The following is a 12,714-nucleotide window of genomic DNA, read 5'->3' as shown; positions in this document are numbered from 1 at the left end:
TCTTCGTAAGGGTTCCCTGAGTTCTGAGGGGAGGGCTGAGAGTCCCAGGGTCTTTCACTCTGCACTCCGTCCTGCTGTGCTGTGGTTTTCTGTTCATTCCCACCTGCTGAGGTCAGCTAGACTAGCTCCTGGGAAGAGACTGGCTGGCCTTGAACTCACAGAGAACCGCCTGCCTCTGCCTTCCTGGGATTAAAGGCGCGTGCTACCACCGCCTGTCCTCTTCACCTCTCTGGGCCAGTCACGCTTTTAAATAAAGTTAATTTTGAATTTTTTCCCTAGTAGCAACACCTGCAAAGGCCAGCAGAGGGCACCGGATTCCCCGGAACCAACTCCAGTTCAGGGGGTCCAGTCTGGCCCGCCCTCCCTTCCTTCCTTTCACTAAAGATCACTAATGCTATCTGGCAGTGCTGGAGCTGGACCCTGGGACCTAGTGCCTGCTGTCAGGGCCACCAGGGTATTATCTCCTGGAAGACCATCCAAGGAGCTGGGCCGTGATGACACACACCTTTAATCCAAGCACTTGGGAAGCAGAGGCAGATGGGTCTCTGTGAGTGGGAGTTCAGCCTGGTACATAAAGCAAATTTCAGGACAGCCAGGGCTGTTACACAGAGGAAATCCTGTCTCAAAAAAAGAAAGACCAAACCAAAACAAAAATAACAAAAACCCTGCATGGCATGTGGAAGCAGGCGTCCAAGTGGCCATTAGATACAGCTTTCCAGACCCCCCCCCCCAGCAAGCAGGTGTCAAAGTATCCATCAGACACAGCTTTCCACAGACCCCCCCAGCAAGCAGGTGTCAAAGTATCCATCAGACACAGCTTTCCACAGACACCCCCCCCCCCCCCCCCCAGCAGCAAGCAGGTATCCTTGCCAGGGAGAGTGATGTCTCAGAAAAGGTGGTCTAAGAAAAGCTGGCCCAGGATCTGCGCACCAGACCTCACAGGTTTTGATGTTTGGACAGCCCCCCCCCCCCCTCCAGCATGGCTCCCTTGTAACATTCAGAATCTGCCCAAGTACTGGGGTCTGAACCCTAGACAGAAGCAAGCCACAGCTATGCATGATCCTGTTTAGTAAGCCTTTACTGGTAACTTCCCAATAGCATCTGAAACAATGATACAAAAATATTCAATCAGCTGTTTTCTAGGGTGACTGGCCAGCTCCCGGAGATGGCTGCTAGTCCTGAGGAACAGCGGCCACAGAGGGAAGGTTGCCTCTCTAGAATCTTCTTCCTCGCCCAGAATTCAACACGACAGGGAAAAAAGTACTCCACAAAGGACAGGAAGCCCAGAGTCAAGTCAGCAGCTGCCAGAGGGTAGGACAAGCTCAGCCCTGCAGGCACCTTCTACCTCCAGGGGGCCCCACCATGGTGTCGGCGACATCTAGCTTTGGTCTCTGGGGACTTGCCCAGGCTGAGTTCAAGGCTACACCTGTAGCCAGCCCCACTGCCCCAGCTGGGTGCACGTAGGGGCATGGGGAAGTCCTGCTCTTAGGAGGAGGGGCAGGAATTAGGGACCCTGCCTATGACCGAAAGGAGCAGCAGAGCTGACCACTGCTGCTCTGGTCTTTTCTGGGATGGCGGGAGGGGGCTATTCTCCATGCGTTTCTTCCTCGTCATCTGTCTGGCTGTGGCCGTTGATAGCAGGAGAACCAGGTCGAATATGTGCCAGGTCCTCAAAGCCAGGACTGAGAGATGCTGAGACAGTGTCAGGGCTGGTGTCACAGGAGCCTGTGCTCTGCTCCGAGGTGGCGATGGTCGTGGTGATACTGGGTGGAATGGGGTCTTCATCTTCATCCTCTAGGAATGAGCCCTCCGGGATGTCTGGGGAAGGGACCCCCATGCTGGTCAAGTCTTCCTGTAAGGATGGCCCCTAAAACGCTTTCCCACCCATGGGGGCATGACTCAGCCCAGGCCCGGGAAGGTGGAAGGCATCGAGGCTCCAGAGTGAGGCCGACTCAGAATGAGCGTGCCCATCTGTCATCCGGTATGGCAGACTGAGGCAGAGCTCTGGAATACAAAGAATTTGAGGCCATCCCGCTGACCTGAAAATTTAAAAGGTGCCCCCTGAGCCATGTACCACATCTGCCCTGCCTCATCTCAGCAGTCTATGGTGGAGACAGGAGGGTCAGGAGCTCAGTATCATCTTTAGCTACATGAAGAATTTGAGGCCAGCTTGGGCTACATGAGACCATGTCTCAAAAACACAAAGCAGGGCTGGAGAGATGGCACAGTGGTTAAGAGCACTGGCTGCTCTTCCAGAGTCCTGAGTTCAACTCCCAGCAACCAGATGGTGACTCACAACCATCTACAATGGGATCTGGGGTCCTCTTCTGGCCTGCAGACATTTATGCAGGCAGAATACCACGCAAATAATAAATAAATTTTTACAAAAAAATCCCACAAAGCAAACAAAAGAAACCCCAGGAATCCCACCTGTCACACAGTAGATGAGGTGAGCTCTGACAACCCTATAAAATGTTGGGGTCCCAGAGATATTACAGCCACAGACCCGAGAACTTGATTCTTTCCCTAGCCCTTGTGACCCCATCTCCTGCCCCACATAGTATCACTTCCCTCTGGGGCAGGCAGGTCTGTTTCCTCTTCGTGAAATGGGGTGTTCAGTTCCCACCTCACAGGGCTACTGGGTTTGAGATGAGAGAGCATAGGCATCTCCACCCACCACTCATGGGGCCCTGGGTGGGCACAGCTGTCCAGGCAGCCTTCGGAAGCCAGCCCTAGGCAGAAAGTGCTGGCAGCAGCAGGGTGGTATGGGGCATACTTACGACTGAAAGCCTCTGGGTGCTGCCGGGCCAGCTTCCCCTTCAGTGTCCTGTGGGGAAGGGACAGACAGTGATGAGCCATCAGCAGTCACCTCACTGTCTCCCGCTAGGCTGCACCCATGGCTCTCCTGTCTCTAGGCTTGGTTCCAGCAGCACCCTGGGGGAGGCAGGGACTGAGATGACAGGAGGTGACCACCATCTTGCTTTCTCTTCTGGTTCCCAGGTGTTGGGGTCAGAGCTCTGTTCATGCTCACCTTGTTCATTTGGACAGTGTCAGCTGGGCTGTCTGTCTCCGCCTCCCCAGCACCCAGCACCAGAGGATGTTGTGTGCTACCACACCTGACGTTCTTAAACTCATTTTACCTTTAGTGTATGTATGTGATTGTGTGTGGGTGAGCACACAGGCAGCGCCGAAGGCTGGCTCCAGTTCTCCAGAGCTGGAGTGACGGGCAGTTGAGAGCCACCTGACAGAACCAGCACCAATCCCCTCCAGGAACAACACAGTCTTTTCCACTGTGTATCCCTCAGCCTCTATGCCTGATTGTTTAGTATGTTCTGAGGATTTGAACTCAGGTCCTCATGATTGCTCAGCATGTACTCAACCTCTCTTTTTGCTTTCTTGAGACAAAGTCTTGCTGTGTAGCTCAGGCTGGCCTTGAACTCACCAAGTAACCCACTGACCTGGAATTCAAGATCCTTCTGGTTCATGTTCCTGTGTGTTAGGTGTGTGTGGCCACCCAGCAGGCTCTACCGTAGGAAGAGGTTGTTGGTCACTGTGCCCTGAAGTCCTGCAGTCCAGGCTTCAGAGCACACAGCAACCACCCTGCTGTCAGGACGAACACGGAGCTGACTGTCATGTCCTGGGGAAACCACCTGCAGACTCAGCCTGGTGTTACTAGAAATGTGTGCTTCGAGGAAAACTTAGGAGCCTAGAGTAGCAGGACAGCTAAGTACCGGGAGTGGGGGAGGCAGGAAGATAAGAGGTCCAGGGTCATCCTCATCTATATGATGAATCTGCAGTCAGCTTGGGCTACAAGAGACCTTGTCTCAAACAATATCAAGACTGTAATAAAAAAATAAAAACACGTGTGGTCACACACACCTTTTTTTTTTTTTTTTTTAGTTTTTCGAGACAGGGTTTCTCTGTGGTTTTGGAGCCTGTCCTGGAACTAGCTCTTGTAGACCAGGCTGGTCTCGAACTCACAGAGATCCACCTGCCTCTGCCTCGAACTCACAGAGATCCATCTGCCATGGCCCGGTGGTCACACACACCTTTAATCCCAGCATTAAAGGCAGAGGCAGGTAGATCTCCATGAGTTCAAGGACAGCCTGGCCAAGAGTGAATTCCAAGACTGCCAGAGCTATATAGTGAGACCTTGCCTCAAAAGCAAAACAAAAATAACAAAGAATATTGATAAAAAGAATTAAAGCCAGGCACTCGAGGCAGGATCTGAGTTCCATGCCAGTCTGGTCTACAGAGGGAGTCCTAGGATTTGAAGACAGATCCAGAACACCTAGAGCTCAACTGTAAGCAGAGCTCATTTGTCCCCTTGGCTCTCACAAGGCTCCCCAGCCTGGGCTGAAGGAAAGGCTACATGTATGCTCTAGCTGTCCTGTCACCTGCCGTGATGGCTGAGGCTGTCAGGTATTCTTGTCTTGTCCTGATCCAGGAGCCTGTACCATTGTGAGAAGCAGCAAACTGAACCCTGACTGGTCTCTATCTAGGACCCGGGCCCTCTGCTCTGCCGGCCAGAAGGCCTTCGGCACCAGGAGGCCTAGCCTAGCTACCCAACTGTCACCCTCCTGCCTTATAGCTCCCTCAGAGATCAGAACCGCCTTGTAAAAACATCCAGAATACCCAGGGCTGGAGAGGGCAGAGTGCAGGGTCCTAGTGGGGAGAAGGAGGGAAGAGGAGGGGAGGGTCTTAAAAAGAGGAACCCAGACATGGGCTTTGGAGAAGAGAGAATCATAAAGGAAATGAAGAGGTGCAGAAGGGAGGGGCATTAGGGAAGGCAAGGCGCTTCAGACAGCGAGAAGGGACCTTGGAGAGGAAGGGACTGAGGGTGCAGAGGCTGGCTGAGTCCCTGGGACAGGGTCTTGGCAATGGGGGAGCTTCAGAGTGGAGGAGCAGGGGACCTGCAGAGCTGGATAACAGACCAAGGAAGGGGCCAATACTGTGGGGGTCCAGATAAAGGTTTGGAGAAGATGTGCTCTAAGACAGGGCATGTTCTCAGGATAAGGGCCACAGGGGAGCTCGGGTGTGGGGGGGGACCACCTGATCCTTCGGAAGATGCTGTCCAGGTCCCGTTTCATGTCCACCAAGGTGCGAGTATGGTGCATGAAGCGCTCACTCATCTGCTGCAGCCGCACGCTGGACAGATTGTTGAAGTTCAGAAGCATCTCATTGGTTTTCTCGAAGCGGTCCAGCCTGGGGGGAGAGGGTCAGAACCCCTGCATCAGGCCTAGGAGCACCGTGAGTCACAGCCCCTGTATTCAGTTACAGAGCCATAGCCTGAAGATTTCTGTTGGCTGTACCGGTCACCGAACTCCTACTCACCCTTGAAAACCCATTCAAAGTTACAGAGCCATAGCCTGAAGATTTCTGTTGGCTGTACCGGTCACCGGACTCCTACTTACCCTTCTGCTGTAGCCTGGGTCTTCCATGGAGTTTTTCTGTGCCTGAATTTCTTCTGACAGGTTCCTGCCACATAGCCTGGCCAGTGGCCCATTCCATGTCCTTGTGTTTGTTTTTTGTTTTTGAGACAGGGTTGCTCTGTGTAGCCCTGGATGACCTGGAACTCACTCTGTAGTCCACACTGGCCATAGAGCTGCCTGAGTGTCTCACAAATGCTGGGATTCCAGGCATGTGCCTCTGTATCCAGACACAGGCTGACATGTTCGTTATTTACTTACTCATTTATTGACTTATTTATTTATTATTTTTGGCTGAGATTTTATTTTTCCCTGAGACAGGGTTTCTCTGTGTAACAGCCCTAGTTGACCTGGAACTCACTCTGTAGACCAACCTGGCCTTGAATGCACAGAGATCCACCTGCCACTGCTTCCTGAGTGCTGGGACTAAAGGTGTGCACCATCACCACCTGGCTTGGCTGACATTCTTTTAAATTTTGGGCTTTTTGTTTGTTTTGGATTTGAGACACAGTCGTCTGGCTATGTAGCCTTGGCTGGCCTGGAACTTACAGAGTGCAGGGACTAAAGGTGTGAGCCACCATGCCAGACCCACAACTATTTTTATCATGTACACAGGTGTTTTGCCTCTGTGCATGTCTGTATACCGTGTGCATAATGTGAATGCAGGGCCTGTGGAGGTCAAGAGGGTTCAAGTGTCCAGGAACTTGAATTAAAATTGTGAGCTGCTGGGAACAAAACCTTGGCCCTCCTTAAGAGTAGCCAGTGCCAGCCTGGTCTACAGAGCTAGTTCCAGGACAGGCTCCAAAGCCACAGAGAAACCCTGTCTCGAAGAAACCAAAAAAAAAAAAAAAAAAAAAAAAAACCCCCAAAAAAAAAGAGTAGCCAGTGCGTGCCAGACACCTCTAATCCCAGCACTGGGGAGGCAGAGGCAGGTTGATCTCTGTTTCAAGGCCACCCTAGCCTACAAAGTTCCACAAAGGGAGAAAAAAAAGAGTAGCCAGTGCTAGCTGGTTGGTAGTGCACACCTTTAATCCCAGCACTGGGGAGGCAGGTGGGTCTCTGTGAGTCTAAGGCTAGCCTGGTCTACATAGTGAGTTCCAGGACTGCAAGGGCTATATATTGAGACCCTGTCTCAAAAAATAAGTAAATAATATGAGGTGGAGAGCCCCAAGGGAAAACAGTAGCCAACAGCCTCTGGCCTCAGCTGGGAGGGCTGTCCACTATGAACCTGAGGCCTCCGCATGCTTGGCAGACCGAGCCGCCAAGTCACACTCAGTCCCATACCTGCCTTTCACCCCAAACCCAGTTGCAATCAGGGTGAGCTTGTCCCAGTGAGGGACTTTGCGCACGAGACTGGACTCCAGGTCCTGCGCCGGTTGTTGGTAGCACACGCCTTTAACCCCAGCACTTGGGAGATAGAGGCAGGCGGATCTCAGCGAGTTTGCGGCCACCTTGGTCTACAAAGCGAGTTCCAAGACAGTCAGGACTGTTACACAGAGAAACCCTGTCTCAGAATACAGAAAACAAAAAGAAGCTCTTTGCACTCCTCCGGCCTGGGGACAGGAGCCCTTGGCCACCGTCCAGCAATGCACACCTGCAGGCCTGCCCCGGTACCAGGGCCTGGTTTTTCAGGTCAGGATGGAACTGGCTCTGGGGCCAGGAGCTCATTTTCTTTAATTTATCACAACTGTTTGCTGGGGGTGGGATCCCTTCCCATACCGCCATGGCCTGCTCACATGTTCTTCTGCGCCAGGATGATGGCATTGACATCATCAGTGTTCACCATGCTGAGGAAGCGTCCACAGAAGACCCTTGAGGCCGAGTCTGGGGGGTCCATCTCTTTCTCCTCCGCCTCCGATGCCTGAAATGATCAGAACAGGATGTGAAGTCTGCACTAGGGCTGGTGAGGATATCAAGAGCCCATCATGGCCCCAAGAGCTACCACCCAAGCATCAGAATACTTAGGTTGGAACTTGGGGTGTTTGGGGCCATAACAGAGATTCATCCCTAAGAAACAGGTAAGCCATCTACCAGGCAGTGGTGGAACACACCTTCAATCCCAGCACTCAGGAGGCAGAGGCAGGTGGATCTCTGTGAGTTTGAGGCCAGCCTGGTCTACAGAGTGAGTTCCAGGACAGGTTCCATAGCTACTGGAAAACCCTGTCTCAAAAAATCAAAAGAAAAACAAACAAACAGGTAAGCCAGAAGAGCTGAACATGCCTGTGATTCCAACATTCAGGAAGCTGAGGCAGGAGGATGGAGAGTTATAAGATACCCAGGGTTAAAGAGTGAGACCATCATTCTCCATAGCTAATTCTGCCCCAAAACTCTGACCTTTTCACAGGACAGGTGGGCAATACCCACTGTCCTCATTAGACTTTGCAAAGCGTCAACCCACCTCCCGCCAAATTTGCTCCTGTTTGCTCAGGTTAGGGTTTTGTATCTGGTGCAAGGGTGCCATAGCGCTTACCTGATGGTAGGGGACAGACTGCAGGTACCTCTTCTCCCCCAGACAGAGAGGATGGGGATGGCAGAACTCAGTTCCGCTTCCAGTACAGCAAGTGTCCTGAGCCATCTCTTCAGTCTTTCAGTGGCTAGGCCAGCTAGCTTACACGCTTATCTGCTTCCCATTTTGTGTTCAATCAGAGGATTGAACCTGGGTCCATAAATATATTATCACATCAAGTACACCCCCTTCAAGACAGGGTCTCGGGCTGGAGAGATGGCTCAGAGGTTAAGAGCATTGCCTGCTCTTCCAAAGGTCCTGAGTTCAATTCCCAGCAACCACATGGTGGCTCACAACCATCTGTAATGGAGTCTGGTGCCCCTTCTGGCCTGCAGGCTTACACACAGAATATTGTATATATAATAATAATAATAATAATAATAATAATAAAAAAAACAGGGTCTCACTATGTAGCCCTGGGTGTCCTGGAATGCCCTATGTAGACCAGGCTGTCAGTAAACTCACAGAGATCTGCTTGCCTCTGCCTCCTTAGTGTTGGGGTCAAGACTGCTTGCCACTACACCCTTCTTGTGTTTCTGAGTCCGTGGTGGCTTAAGACTTGTGAACAGCTGAAGACAAGCTTGAATTCCTGAGCTTGAGGTGACTCAGACCTGGAAGCAGAGGCAGGTGAATCTCTTGAGCTCCAGGTGACTCAGACCTGGAAGCAGAGGCAGGTGGATCTCTTGAGCTCCAGGTGACTCAGACCTGGAAGCAGAGGCAGGTGGATCTCTTGAGCTCCAGGTAACTCACACCTGTCATCTCAGCACTTAGGAGAAGGCAGCAGGAGGATTACTTCACGCTCTAGGCCACCCTAGACAACAGCCCAGTGAGTCCCAAGCCAGCCTGGGCTACTCTGTGGGACTTGTCCTCAAAAATGAAACACAATATTCAGCTTTAAAGCTGGCTACATTTTTATCAGCAATTTACAGCTAAGCATTCTAAGCACAAGCAGTCTGCTGGCCTGGCACCTGGCTGGCTGCGGCTCTTAGCATCTGGCAGGCAGGTGATCACCTCTGCAGTACCCCAGTGAGCAGACCAAGAAAGGGAGTCATCACACCAACCCTTTTCTGGTGTACAGGAAAAGCCTAGGATCCTCACAAGACCTCGTTGAGAGAGGCCAACACAACAGTAGGCAAAATTCACACACAGGAGCTGAAGAGGTCAAGCCCCATCCCAGCTACATGGACAAGTCACAAGGGGCTGTAGATAAGTAGGTCAGCTTGGAGATGCTGTCTCAAACAATGATGGGAAGCAGCCAGGCACAGTGGCAGATAGCTGCAGGGGGAACAGGAATGGTGGGGAGGAGGTTAGGGTATGTAAAGTACTTTGCACGGGGAGCTGATGACTTGCCGTGAGGTCGCCAGACACTGCCGGGCATCCATCTGCAACTGTGGGGAGACAGGAGGCAGAGACAAAGCAGCTGGAAGCCCCAAGGCCAGTTAGCCTGGCATGCAGAAAGGTGAATAAGAGATGCTGTCTCAGCTGGGCGATGGTGGCACACGCCTTTAATCCCAGCACTCGGGAGGCAGAGGCAGGCGGATCTCTGTGAGTTCGAGGCCAGCCTGGTCTACAGAGCTAGTTCCAGGACAAGCTCCAAAGCCACAGAGAAACCCTGTCTTGAAAAACCAAAAACCAAAAAAAAAAAGAGATGCTGTCTCAAATACAATAGAAGGCAAGCAGTGTGGTGCCTAACGGTATTCTCTGACCTCCACCAGAAACAAAATATACATATTTAAGCCAGGTACAGTAGCAGAAGCAGGGAGATCTCTGAGTTTGAGGATAGCCTGGTCTACAGAGAGTTCCAGGACAGCCAGGGCTACACAGAGAAACCTGGTGTCAGGGAAAAAAGAAAAAGAAGAAACTAGCTATGGGCAGGGCATGGCCTCTGCTATTCACCCAAGGTGGACTACGACAGATAGATGGTGGTAGACCCCAACACACGGTGAGAAGAGTAAAGGCAGAAGGATTCAACCTTCAACACCAACCAGGACTTCATAGATCTTCCCAGGCACACTGGGCAATCGAGAAGACCCTGTTTCTAGTGGAACATGGCCTGTGACATGGCTCAGTGACTAAAAGGTGCTTGCGATCAAGCCAGAGGGTTCCAGTTCAAGTCCTGGGACACATGGTAGAAAACCCAACTACTGCAAGTTGTCTCCTGAATTCCAGGCATGAAGGTGCATGCCCCTCCCCATAAATAGGATATATATATCATACACATATATACATACATATTATATATACATACATACATGTACACGTATTGTTTTTTGTTTTTCAAGACAGGGTTTCTCTGTGGTTTTGAAGCTTGTCCTGGAACTAGCTCTTGTAGACCAGGCTGACCTTGACCTGCCAGAGATCTGCCTGCCTCTGCCTTGCCAGTGCTGGGATTAAAGGCGTGCGCCACCACTGCCTGGCATATGTACATATTTCCAAAAAAGAAGAAAAAGACTTGTGGTTAAAGGGTGGAGTCAGACAAGTTAATGGCATCTCTCAGATGCAGAATTTTGATTCGAGATTTTGTTTTAAATTATTAGTCGGGCTGGAGCTGAAATGGTGGCACACAGAGGGCCAGCTTTGGCTATACATATTGAGATCTAGGTCACCCTAGAGATGTACGAAACCCTATCTTAAAACACAGGCCTGGAGCTGGAGAGATGGCTCAGCATTAAGAGCACTGGCTGCTCTTCTGGAGGTCCCGAGTTCAACTTCCAGCAACCATATGGTAGCTCACAACCAACTGAATTGAGATGTGGTGCCCTTTTCTGGCCTGTAGGCAGACATACAGGCAGAACACTGCATACATAATAACTTAAAAAAAAACCCAAAACACCACAGGCCTGGCGTGACAGCTCATGTTTGTCACCCTAGCACTCAAGTGGCTAAAGGATGTTGTAAATTCAAGGCTAATCTGGGCTACACAGTGAGCTCCACACCAGCTTGGGATACTTAAGACTGTCTCAAAAAATAAGACAGGTGTGGAAAGGCCTGTGTTTGGCGGTAAGGAAGGCAAAAGATCAAAGTTGCTTTTTTTTTTTTTTTTTTTTTGGTTTTTCGAGACAGGGTTTCTCTGTGGCTTTGGAGCCTGTCCTGGAACTAGCTCTCTAGACCAGGCTGGTCTCGAACTCACAGAGATCCGTCCACCTCTGCCTCCCGAGTGCTGGGATTAAAGGCGTGCGCCACCATCGCCCGGCTTCAAAGTTGCTTTTTGAGTTCCAGGCCAGCATGGGACAAATGAGTCCCTGACCTAAAGCACGACAACACAGCCAGGCGTGGCAACTCAATGTTCGTTAAGTCCCAGCACTCTCGAGAGGTGCACTTTAACGGGCTGAAGGCCAATCTGGGTTACTATCTTAAAAAAACTAATGACTTCCCCTAACACTTGGGTGGCTGAAACAGGATTACCAGGAATTGGAGGCTAATTTGAACTATCATCTCAAAACATTAAATCTCCCCCAGGAATGCAAGGCTGACAGCAAGGGCTCTGCGCTTCAAGGTCACAAACAGGAGCACAAGGCGCCTTCGCGCCCTAGTCCTAACCGAACTCGACTCAGCAAACCAAACTCCAAGGGGGAAAAAAACAAAAACCAAAAAGGATAAGGTGACACTCAAACATGCATTGAAGCCCCGCCCCTTCAAGAGGGGAAACTGAGGCACGCGCGGACGCCGAGCCGCTCAGGACCCGGGCTGCGCACGGTCACACAGCCTGGTTCCCATCCGGATCCTCCCGTGCCGCCGCTGCGCAGTCAAGGAAACTGAGGCCGGCTCGGCCGCAGAGTCACAGTGGCCGTCCTTTGCCTCTGCGGCACAGCCCGCGGTCTCCCGCCACCCCGCAATCCCGCCCTAGCCCGCCCCGGCGTCGCCGGCCTCGGCACCTGCACATCTGGCGGCCTGGCTCGCGCTTCCGGGATGGACGCCGCGTTACGTCACTACGAAACGTCCTTCGCGCCCTCCGTCAAGGCGCCGACGAGAGTGCGTGACCCCGCAGCAGGAAGGGGTGGGACCACTCCGTAAGAGGCGCTTACCAGAACGTCAAACGAGTAACCAATCACAGGTTGGTTTATGCGCACGCGCAGTGTTCGGAACTTGGTTTCCTAAGCCTTCTGGATGTGGGGAGTTAATTTTTATTAAGTTTTATTAATCCTTTTAAAATTTCGCACGTGTATATAAAATATTTTGAGCTTATTCGCCCCACTTTTGCTTTTAGCCCCAGGTGCATGAGTGGTGTCTGTGAAGTCCCGAAGAGGGAGTCGGTTTCCCTGGAACTGAATGATTGGGAGTCTCCTTATGGGTGCTAGGAATCAAACCATGTTCTCTGCAAGAACAAGCACTCTTAACCACTGAGTCAACTTACAGCACCTAATTTTTTGTTTGTCTTTTTGTTTTTTTGTTTCAAAGACAAGGTGACATGTAGCCCAGACTGGTTTCCAACTTTTCACTGTTAAACTTCTGCTTCTCCTGCTTCTACTTCCTGATATGATAGATGTATGGCCCCCATGTGTGACTTTCAAGTTTTTGAGACATCTCTAGCACAGGCTGCCCTGGTGCACACTATTGTGAGAAAAAAACCCCACTCGGTAATAAAAAGACAAGCTAGTGGGGGGGCTGGAGAGATGGCTCAGTGGTTAAGAGCACTGCCTGCTCTTCCAAAGGTCCTGAGTTCAATTCCTGACAACCACATGGTGGCTCACAACCATCTGTAATGAGGTCTGGTGCTTTCTTCTGGCCTGCAGGCATACAGACAGACAGAATATTGTATGCATAATAAATAAATAAAAA

The 12,714-nt window shown here is 51.3% G+C and overlaps 1 protein-coding gene across 5 annotated transcripts; it reads right to left on the bottom strand.

Moving 5' to 3' along the window:
- Positions 1 to 1,060: 1,060 nt before the first annotated feature.
- Positions 1,061 to 11,894, bottom strand: Kxd1 (KxDL motif containing 1). Of its 5 annotated transcripts, none has more exons than XM_041675095.1 (5): positions 11,811 to 11,894; positions 7,166 to 7,290; positions 5,053 to 5,205; positions 2,781 to 2,827; positions 1,061 to 1,818 (listed from the first exon to the last, which is right to left on the bottom strand). In XM_041675095.1, exons 2-5 carry the CDS (start codon positions 7,264 to 7,266, stop codon positions 1,586 to 1,588), a joined length of 534 nt encoding a protein of 177 aa, XP_041531029.1. In that variant the 5' UTR covers positions 7,267 to 7,290; positions 11,811 to 11,894; the 3' UTR covers positions 1,061 to 1,585. The 5 variants fall into 5 exon arrangements, with proteins under 5 accessions (XP_041531029.1, XP_041531030.1, XP_041531028.1 ...); XM_041675096.1 differs by lacking the exon at positions 11,811 to 11,894 and adding an exon at positions 8,401 to 8,552; XM_041675093.1 differs by lacking the exons at positions 1,061 to 1,818; positions 11,811 to 11,894 and adding exons at positions 1,825 to 2,004; positions 7,900 to 8,192.
- Positions 11,895 to 12,714: the final 820 nt, after the last annotated feature.

The sequence above is a fragment of the Microtus oregoni genome, unplaced genomic scaffold (assembly GCF_018167655.1).
Source record: "Microtus oregoni isolate MIOR12 unplaced genomic scaffold, Mior012 000025F_ref0000491, whole genome shotgun sequence".
Classification (NCBI taxonomy): Eukaryota; Metazoa; Chordata; class Mammalia; order Rodentia; family Cricetidae; genus Microtus; species Microtus oregoni.
The sequence above is the reverse complement of the archived record's forward strand: the minus strand, read 5'-3'. Positions and strand labels throughout refer to the sequence as shown.

What these genes read in the sequence shown, in the direction of transcription:
- Kxd1 (XM_041675093.1), bottom strand. Translation starts at nt 8,004, where the DNA reads ATGGCTCAGGACACTTGCTGTACTGGAAGCGGAACTGAGTTCTGCCAT. An exon ending in AGCATCTTCCGAAGGATCAG is followed by an intron (nt 2,828 to 5,052) that starts GTGGTCCCCCCC and finishes CCTTCCCCACAG; the next exon opens with GACACTGAAGGGGAAGCTGG. An exon ending in GCACCCAGAGGCTTTCAGTC is followed by an intron (nt 2,005 to 2,780) that starts GTAAGTATGCCC and finishes TTTGTATTCCAG; the next exon opens with AGCTCTGCCTCAGTCTGCCA.